Source organism: Schistocerca americana, chromosome 7, assembly GCF_021461395.2.
Source record: "Schistocerca americana isolate TAMUIC-IGC-003095 chromosome 7, iqSchAmer2.1, whole genome shotgun sequence".
NCBI classification, from domain to species: domain Eukaryota; kingdom Metazoa; phylum Arthropoda; class Insecta; order Orthoptera; family Acrididae; genus Schistocerca; species Schistocerca americana.
The window spans coordinates 81,332,329-81,342,373 of NC_060125.1; the positions used below are offsets into that span (position 1 = coordinate 81,332,329).

The following is a 10,045-nucleotide window of genomic DNA, read 5'->3' on the forward strand; positions in this document are numbered from 1 at the left end:
GTGGGACTCATCACTGAAGACATTATAACCGAGTCAATGAGATTCAAGGCCGAATGTGTCCGACATCACTGCAAACGGCGATGCTGGTGGAGGTCAAAGGTAGCCGGCACAAGGGGCACCGCCACCTCAGCCCCCTTTCTGTGAGCCGCCTGTTAATTGTCCTGATGGTTACTGAAGCACCGATTGGACATCGGATCGATGATAATGATGAATCTGGGGCTCTGAGTGTCTCTCCTTGTTGCCGCAGTGTTCGGCCATGGATCGCCCATTCCCGCCAACATCGTCAGTGACATCGTTCTTCTTGAAATGTAGAGCGATTAATCGATTATCCCAACCGGCTTCTTTGAGCCCAACTAAACGTCCTCCATCTGACTTCCACACAATTCCGAAGACGACAAGAGCTGACAAGTGCGAGAATTATCGCACAATCAGCTTAACAGCTCATGCATCGAAGCTGCTTACAAGAATAATATACAGAAGAATGGAAAAGAAAATTGAGAATGCGCTAGATGACGATCAGTTTGGATTTAGGAAAAGTAAAGGGACGAGAGAGGCAATTCTGACGTTACGACTAATAATGGAAGGGAGGCTAAAGAAAAATCAAGACACTTTCATAGGATTTGTCGACCTGGAAAAAGCGTTTGACAATGTAAAATGGTGGAAGCTGTTCGAGATTCTGAAAAAAGTGGGGGTAAGCTGTAGGGAGAGACGGGTCATATGCAATATGTACAACAACCAAGAGGGAATAATAAGAGTGGACGATCAAGAACGAAGTGCTCGTATTAAGAAGGGTGTAAGACAAGGATGTAGCCTTTCGCCCCTCCTCTTCAATCTGTACATCGAGGAAGCAATGATGGAAATAAAAGAAAGGTTCAGGAGTGGAATTACAATACAAGGTGAAAGGATATCAATGATACGATTCGCTGATGACATTGCTATCCTGAGTGAAAGTGAAGAAGAATTAAATGATCTGCTGAACGGAATGAACAGTCTAATGAGTACACAGTATGGTTTGAGAGTAAATCGGAGAAAGACGAAGGTAATGAGAAGTAGTAGAAATGAGAACAGCGAGAAACTTAACATCAGGATTGATGGTCACGAAGTCAATGAAGTTAAGGAATTCTGCTACCTAGGCAGTAAAATAACCACTGACGGACGGAGCAAGGAGGACATCAAAAGCAGACTCGCTATGGCAAAAAAGGCATTTCTGGCCAAGAGAAGTCTACTAATATCAAATACCGGCCTTAATTTGAGGAAGAAATTTCTGAGGATGTACGTGTGGAGTACAGCATTGTATGGTAGTGAAACATGGACTGTGGGAAAACCGGAACAGAAGAGAATCGAAGCATTTGAGATGTGGTGCTATAGACGAATGTTGAAAATTAGGTGGACTTATAAGGTAAGGAATGAGGAGGTTCTACGTAGAATCGGAGAGGAAAGGAATATGTGGAAAACACTGATTAGGAGACGGGACAGGATGATAGGACATCTGCTAAGACTTGAGGGAATGACTTTCATGGTACTAGAGGGAGCTGTAGAGGGCAAAAACTGTAGAGGAAGACAGAGATTGGAATACGTCAAGCAAATAATTGAGGACGTAGGTTGTAAGTGCTACTCTGAGATGAAGAGGTTAGCACAGGAAAGAAATTCGTGGCGGGCCGCATCAAACCAGTCAGTGGACTGATGACAAAAAAAAAAGTCCTCCCTCAAATGATGAGATCATCTCCCCTGTTTACTACCCTTGCCAGGTCCCCGGTGAAACTGCGTTGCTGCTTCGCAGATTCATCGACTGACCGCCAAAGTTGACTATTTTGTATTTTCCATTGGTCTCTGCACGAATATCAATTCGTGACCAATTTTCGTAGCTCCTACGCGGTGCGTCAGGTCTGGTTGTGTTCTTTATTTGTGTTTTGTTTTTTAAATAGAGTGTATTTGATTACACTATTGGCGAAAAATTCATATACTACCGTAAAATACTTGCTGAAAAACCATCCCGGACGCATCAAGTAAAACGATCAAAAAAAAAAAAAAAAAACGCAGGAAAGTCAGACACCAGGCCTCTTATTGGGAGAATATTAAGGAAATCTAATGTATCCGCAAAGAAAGTACAAAACATTCGTCCGATAAACTCTTGAGAGTCTACGTTCGATTAACAGAAGAAATATTTTACACAGCGAAGAACGGTACGGTTCCTTCTCTGACACTTCGTTCATCTCCCACTGGCACATTCTCTTTCACGTTTTTGCTAGCACTGTTCTATCACTGTTAATAATGTTCCACTGCTACTGTCCCCCTCTCCCCCCCCCCCCCCCCCCCCCCCACTGCCATTGGCCGGCCGAAGTGGCCGTGCGGTTAAAGGCGCTGCAGTCTGGAACCGCAAGACCGCTACGGTCGCAGGTTCGAATCCTGCCTCGGGCATGGATGTTTGTGATGTCCTTAGGTTAGTTAGGTTTAACTAGTTCTAAGTTCTAGGGGACTAATGACCTCAGCAGTTGAGTCCCATAGTGCTCAGAGCCATTTGAACCATTTTTAACCCACTGCCATTGCCTCCTTCCCTCCTTCTCTAGGACAACCATTGTCTACTTGCTACCAATATTTATTACTTTTCCGTCTCTTTACAACTGCCACGGCCTCCTTTCCACTTAGCATAAATTAGTGCTCAGAAAATTTTGAGAGGAAGGTAGAATGATACATCGGCTACCGCACTTTTCAGACAACGTGTTTTTAACAGAAACATATTCGCAGTCATTTTGCTCCAGTAGGAGCATTTTCCGCTGTTTCCTACGTTTCCCTTCCACAGCAGGGCACGATACTCACAAGAAAAGGACTTTGTGAGTCACTAAAATTTTGGTAGTTTACTTATTGAAATGGAAATAACAATAAACTTATTCTATACTTCAGAGCGGGTTTTACGTGCACATAAATTTTGCACGTGCTTCAGTACTACAACGGGGGGCTCTCAGAACATTAATCATGATCACAGATACAACATATTTGTCAGTGCTTTATCACTTTAAACTACGTTTTCGCCTCACATCGGATTTTACGTGCGCATTTTGCGTATACTAGTAGGGTAACTTTGAACCTCTGTATCTCGGAAACGGATTAAGATGTCAAGAAAACTTTCAGAGTCGTTCGAGATCAGGATATTAGGGGTTTGTTTGGGGGAGGAGACCAGACAGCGAAGTTATTGGTCTCATCGGATTAGGAAAGTACAGGGAAGGAAATGGGCCGTGCCGTTTCAAAAGCACCATCCCGGCATTTGCCTGGAGCGACTTAGGGAAATCACGGAAAACCTATATCAGGATGGCCGGACCCGGGATTGGACCGTCGTCCTCCCGAATGCGACTCCAGTGTGCTAACCACTACGCCACGTCGCTCGGTACGGATACATATATTTCAAAACGGGGAGCAGACACTTCTTCATAAATGCCTAGGGAATGTACGGTTATAATGTGAGCAGTTATATGGTTTTATTTATCATTTAGATTTCGCCTCACATCGGATCTTATGTGCGTATTTTACGTGTACATGTAAGGTTACTTTGAACTGGTAAAGATATCTAGAAAGTTGTCAAGGTTGTTCGAGATCGGGATCTTATGAATATAGCGAAAGAATTTCAGCCATTTGCTGTGCATAGACGTCTTGGAATAGGCGGCGCGGTTTTGGTATTAAAAAATGCTACAGAAACGTTTTCTTGTGTGTTTCTCTACGGAGCCGCCCACGAGGTAATACCTTTCAACCTCTGTATCTCAGAAGGTTATTAAGATATGAATGAAATTTTCAAGTTTGTTGGAGATAAGGATCTTAGGTATATACTGCAAAAATTTTACCCATTTGCTGTGCACAACATTCTTGAAACCAGCAGCTCGGTTTTTGTATTAAAAATGCTAAAAATGCTTTCGTTGGGGTCTTCTGTGAACTAAAGAACTAATAAAGATTTTTGAAAACATGAAGATGGCAGTTCTAGATAAATGCCTAGAGAATGTACCGTTAATTTGCGATTATTTACTTTTTTAGATTTCGCCTCATACCGTATTTTACGTGATTATTTTACATTCAGAGATAAGGTGACTTTGAACCTCTGCATCTGGGAAACGGATGAAGATATGAAGTTCGAGATCGACATGGTAGGAATATAGCGTAAAAATTTCACCCATACCGTTTTTGAACCCGCAACTCGTTTAGGGTACGAAAAATTGGAAAAAAGTTTTTGTGTGTTTTCTAAGGAACCACCCATAAGCTACTGACGCCATCATAAGCCCCATGTGGCCCACCGTAAACCACATCAAATGCAGAAAGGAACCAACCGATTTGCTTCATCTGTTTAAGCCGGAAGAAGTGAGTACATTTAAACTTCCATTCTGTACTGTAGAATAAGGACACTGAGCGGATCTTCGAATGGTCTTTAGCCCAAGGAGTAGCCAGAACACTTTACCCTACAATCCTATAATCAAAAGAACCACAGGTACCAGTCTCGGAAGAATCTCGTTTTTATGTGTGGCTTTTTGGAACTTATTGGGCAGCGCATGCGTACCGATATGCGTTATGATGCGGAATAGGTGTTCTCGAATTTTGTCGTCGGAAACCCCATAGTACTAGTGTATTTCTTTGCAATCCTCACATTACTGTCGTAAGTGTAATTGGTATTAATTGCACATAAAAACAACGCATGTACTATTTTCTATGCGAATGTTTCTGCATGATAACTATCCAACGACCGAGTTAATTTTTGTACTCGAACAATACTTGAAAAAAAAATACTTAAAATAGGTAAAGAAATAGTTAAAGAATAAAGTAGTGCACTAAAACACCAACATAAAGAAGATCAAAAAGTGGTACGTATTAAAATTTGAAACAAAAAGCAATATTTATTCATATATAACATACAATATGAATATAACAAAGCTTATTATAGTGAAGTCTATAAAAACATAAATCTGTCTTTATTCTGACACAGTTAGATGCAGGGCTTAATGTCCGTCACTCCTGGTCTCATGACACTTTCGATGGAGCTACATTTTACGATAATGACCACCACTGCTGAAAATGAAGATTCTCGTAAATAAATGGTAGAAAAAGGAACGAGAACGGCCATTGCTAAATCCATTGATAATGGAAATTCTGCTTAACACCAGGTAAAAATTGTTTTATGTTTGTGATTTGTCTAACGTAACAGCTCTGCAAATTCTTAGTGCAATTTTAACGACAGATGTTTTACATGTTCCATTTTCGGGCAAAAGTATAATGAATCTATTTTAAATAATGACTGTCTAGTTCTCCTGAAAATTATTTTGAAAACATATCCGATGGTCAATTACAACATACTATCGCAAATTATACATAAATCATTACCAGTGACAAAGTCGTCTGTTCACAAAAGCATTTTTTCTCCCGCCCTATGCTTATGGCTGTTTTAAGTTCTTCATAATGAACTGGATTTTTTTTTCAGTATGAATATATAGAGAAAACATTTAGCTCGTTGTGTTCCTCAAAAATTGCTGGAACCCAACAGGAGTTTCCAGTACGTCAACACATTGCTGACGACAGCGCTTGCAAAAAAACACGGGAAACTATAATCAATGGCTATAAGCAGCGCGTGGTTATAGTTATTCATCTTACACTGCACAATGAACAATGTTAACATTATTGTCGAAAGAGCATCCTCTTGGTTCCATAAACCAAGAAACAAATTCCAAAATTTAAACTTAAGTGTCGAATGTATAAATAGTTGTTTCAGTGGACAGATAACACAGGCATCCAGCAAAATTTTTGATTTCATATTGTACGATATTTTGGCGATTCCTCTTGTCTTTCTCAGACACCCAACAATCTGCTTGTAGCAGCAGTTTCCGTTTAAATTCGTAATTAACATCCAACTTTCATATTTGGATTCCTTTTCGGCATTGACTGAAAATTTTACTTGATGGTATTGACAGTCTTTCTAGAAAATAACTGGGTATGCTGCGTTGCTTAAACCTTCACTCTTAGGAGATACATTCATTTCTTTCGTTTCATACGCGCAGTTCATGCAATCCTTCAAAAAACAAACTACGATAGAGAAGTTCTTCCACTCTGAAACAACGTAGGTATGACATGCGTTTCCGACAGCAGAAGATGCACTAGTATCGTATGTATGTATTTGATATTGACGTCGTCCTTAATTTTGCGACAGACATCATAAAAAGACATTACGTAAATTAGGTAAAAAAAGCGAACCACCACAGGCGTATCATCAAAGAAATGTATTTCAAACGACTAGTTTCGGCGCTACGCTTACGCCATCTTCACGTTCGTTGCAAATCAAAAGACCGTTTCACTCCTTGGCCCATGTATCGTAGAACCCATGTAATGCCAGTTGTCGTGGATTGCATAGTCTGTATCAGTAGTGTACAATCTACAACGTGTTGTCACTACTGAGAGTGGTACGCACTGCTGATGCATCGCATAAACTACTTGTTTGAAATAAAATTCTTTAATGATAACGGCAGTGGTGGTTCGTTTTCTTTACACATAACATCGGTCGCCGTCCCGTGTACATGACAACAATGAATATCCAAAAATTACCTAACTCTTGCAGATTGTGATGCTGCGATAATTTATTAGCTATGTTAAGCTACTAACAATAAGCAAATACACAGCAATGTAGCTGGATTAAACTGCACCTTCATTGAATTAAAAACGTGAAATCATAACATTTATTGCGAAAAGTAATGGAGCTCAAAAAGAAAATGAGGAAAATCTATACATTATAGCAAACTTGTCGCTACTGGAAAGTGGACGAATATATCGGTGGAGCTTTCTGAGGATGCCAAGTTGTCGAGTAACGATGGTGAATCGGAGTAGTAGCTCTGACATTTCGGAACGTCCTTTCGAGCCACATTGTTGAAGGTGTCTAGGTCATTAATTCCGTAAAAGATCGTCACTTTTTCTGTCTGGAATGACAGTATTCAGCACGGATTCCTTTAACTCCATACATCTTCATGAACTTATTAATCAACTACTTCAAGTGCTAAATACTGCGATCACTAGGAGAAATCTGATAAGTCCTTTTAGTACTTTCAAATTGTGGATTTTCCATTAACGACGCGTATGACGACACTGCCGCGCCTTTTGCTGTTTTCTCAGTAATCCCTTTCGATTTCAGTTGATCATAGTCAGATGCCATCTTTCAGTGATGGCATTTGGAAAAAAAATTGGGAAAAGTGACATAACATCCATGGACAATATGTGGCTGATTATGTTTTTTCTTTATTTTTATATTTTTGAAACACAATCACAAGAGCATCTCAGAATGCCGTGACGGATTTCGACCACCCGTTGGACATCTTAGGGCTGCCAAAAGATAAAACACGTAGACAAAAAATAATAACGGAATTCATAGACTTTGCAGAATAACTATCTACGTATTAATAAAACAGAATAAATTTTTACCTAACGGCACTTATTACAAGCTGTTCCCATTGCGTTGTCAACAATACTATACAAAGCGTCCCATTTATCTTGACCACCTGAAATGAGTTTTAGCCTAGAAGAACAATAAATAAATAAATAAATAAGTAAATGTTGCTTAGCTACCAGCAACCATCAATAAGCATCTACCTGTACGAAGAGTTTAAGTTATTAGAATAGTAAGTGCAATAATGTTTTGGTTATTTATGACTCGGAAACATGTAATAGAATACTGCAGTACTTTTAAACGCTGTGTAGCATTCTATGGCTTCTCTTCGTTGGTGTATACTGTACTCGCATTAACTTTAAACTGAAGACGGTTGACTGAATGATCGGTATGCATTATCCTTACGATTCCGTTTGTTTACTGTCAGCTCCAGGAAGTGGATGAGTTACCTCACCCCGGGTACGCGCAATGTGTGCTAATACAGTAGGGTCAAAGGCAATATGTTTTTATCAACGTCAGGTTTACGTGAATAGTACACTGTGATACGCTACTCAGTAGTCCTTGAGGGACGGAAATGGACTGCTGCATAAAAAATACAGGGTGGTATTTAAGAAAGACGTGCTGCTGCTCATATCTTCATAACGAAGAAAGTTGGAAGTGCAACTATTTGAGCCATGCATGCTCTTATTCATCCATAGGTAAAGTGTTCGATTAAACGTGGTAATGTGCATTACAAAGGCTTGCTGGGTGATCCTCTTAGGGCTTCAAGTGGGGTATAATCATATTATTAATTGTTCATGAAAATCTGCTGGATCTGAGTTTACGAGCCGCCACGCAATGTTTCAACCCAGAGGACGAAGGAAGGAGGTGGGATCCGCGGTGAAGAAGACATCACAACGTCCTCGACAGCACAGAAGAAGTCGCTGAGGAAGAAGGAGAATTGAGTTAAGATTTATATGCGCCAGTCCTTACACTGTATCTATTCCCGACTGACGTAACTCTTTTACAAGTGCCGGGACAGAATAATATACATTGAATGTGGTCTTGATTTAATATCATGTAATGAATGGATAGTTAAATTATACACGGCGAAGTGAATGTATCCGTGTTTTCAGAATCTACGCCGAAATTATTTGAATAAAATAATTCATCGTTTTCCTTGGTATACTGAGAAGGAACGAGGGAACATGTTGTACGCGATTCAGCTTGTCTTTTCATTGAATGACTTTTACGAGAACTGGAGAGTGTCAATTTTTCCTTGGTTGTGGTGACTTATTTTTGCTTTCTTACTCGCACCGAGCCGGCCGCTGTGACCGAGCGGTTCTAGGTGCTTCAGTTCGGAACCGCGCTGCTGCTAAGGTCGCAGGTTCGAATCCTGCCTCGGGCATAGATGTGTGTGATGTCCTTAGGTTAGTTAGGTTTAAGTAGTTCTAAGTATAGGGGACTGATGACCTCAGGTGTTAAGTCCCAGAGTACTTAGAGCCATTTGAAGCATTTTGAACACGCCCTGACAGGCAGAACTGGTGTTACTGTAGTAAGTAGGTGAGAAAGCTTAGTTGAATTCAAATTTAGGGCCCCAGTAGGACTTTTATGTTACGCTCCTTACTATGGGAGGTTCATGCGGACCGGATTATCAAAAATGATCCTATATGACAAGCGGGCGATTGGGAACTGTATGCTGGAACAATTGACTTTAAACCCGATCTTTCAGGCCGTAAAAAGATGAATCGCCATGCAAAAAGGTAATCATGCTGGGTGATGGCCTCTTCATAGTTAAAGAATATTTGCTTGAGGCATTTTTATTTTTTTCACTCTTGCTTCTGGAGAGAAAAAATTTTGGGGTGGGCGAGATAGACGGGAAAAGAAGTAGATACGTGTATGAACAAACAGAGGTTTTCACTATGTGTGCAAACGTTTGACCACTACCTGCTGTTGTCTTTCATACTGGTCACGACACAATGGGAACCCATTGCAGCAGGTGCCTTTAGGTATAATTTCATTCCTTTTTATGATTATGTAGATATTTAGTTGGCACATTTTATGAGTTCTGTAATTATTCATCTCTCCCCTCTTTTTGCCTATAGTCAGTCTGAAGATGACCACTGGCAAGTAGAAACTGGATAGGGCACTGTAACTGCTCATGCGATCGTCTCGTGAAAAACGAAAGTGACGACCTTTCCGAGTCCTACCTCTGTGGTGCCTGAGATGGTGCACGTGGAGTTCCTCGTCAAAGACGTCGGCAGACCTGTGCCGTCGGGCCGCCGCCCACTCGGGGCTGGCTGCCAAGAGCAGCGCCAGCAGCAGCCGCAGACTGGCCCAGGACGGGGCCTGCCAGCGACACCGACGCGACATCGTGGTCCGCGCGCTCACCAGCTCATGCCACCGCGACGCCGACCGTGCCGCAACCCTACCACGACGCCCTCCAGACGCCGACTGCCTGCCGCGGGCGCGTCGTCTGAGTAGCGCGCCACGCCCGACCGCCGGCGAAAATGCACGAGTGGAGCCGAGGCGGCGAAGTAACACGGCCACCTGTGCGGTAGGTCGCGGATGCGGAGTAGCCTGCGGCTGCGACCTCACCCTTCCCACAGCCAGTGTGACGCACCCGCAGACCACTCGCAGCAGGGATGAACAGCTGCAGCACCGCCC

The 10,045-nt window shown here is 41.8% G+C and overlaps 1 protein-coding gene across 1 annotated transcript in view; it reads right to left on the reverse strand.

Moving 5' to 3' along the window:
* The window catches only part of LOC124622729 (semaphorin-2A-like), a 906,824-nt gene extending 897,014 nt beyond the window's left edge, over window positions 1–9,810 (reverse strand). Inside the window, exon 1 of the mRNA XM_047148520.1 lies at window positions 9,589–9,810. Coding sequence (XP_047004476.1) covers window positions 9,589–9,751 — 163 coding nt within the window. The 5' untranslated portion in view covers window positions 9,752–9,810. The remainder of the gene's footprint in view (window positions 1–9,588) is intronic.
* Between the last annotated feature and the right edge of the window lie 235 nt (window positions 9,811–10,045).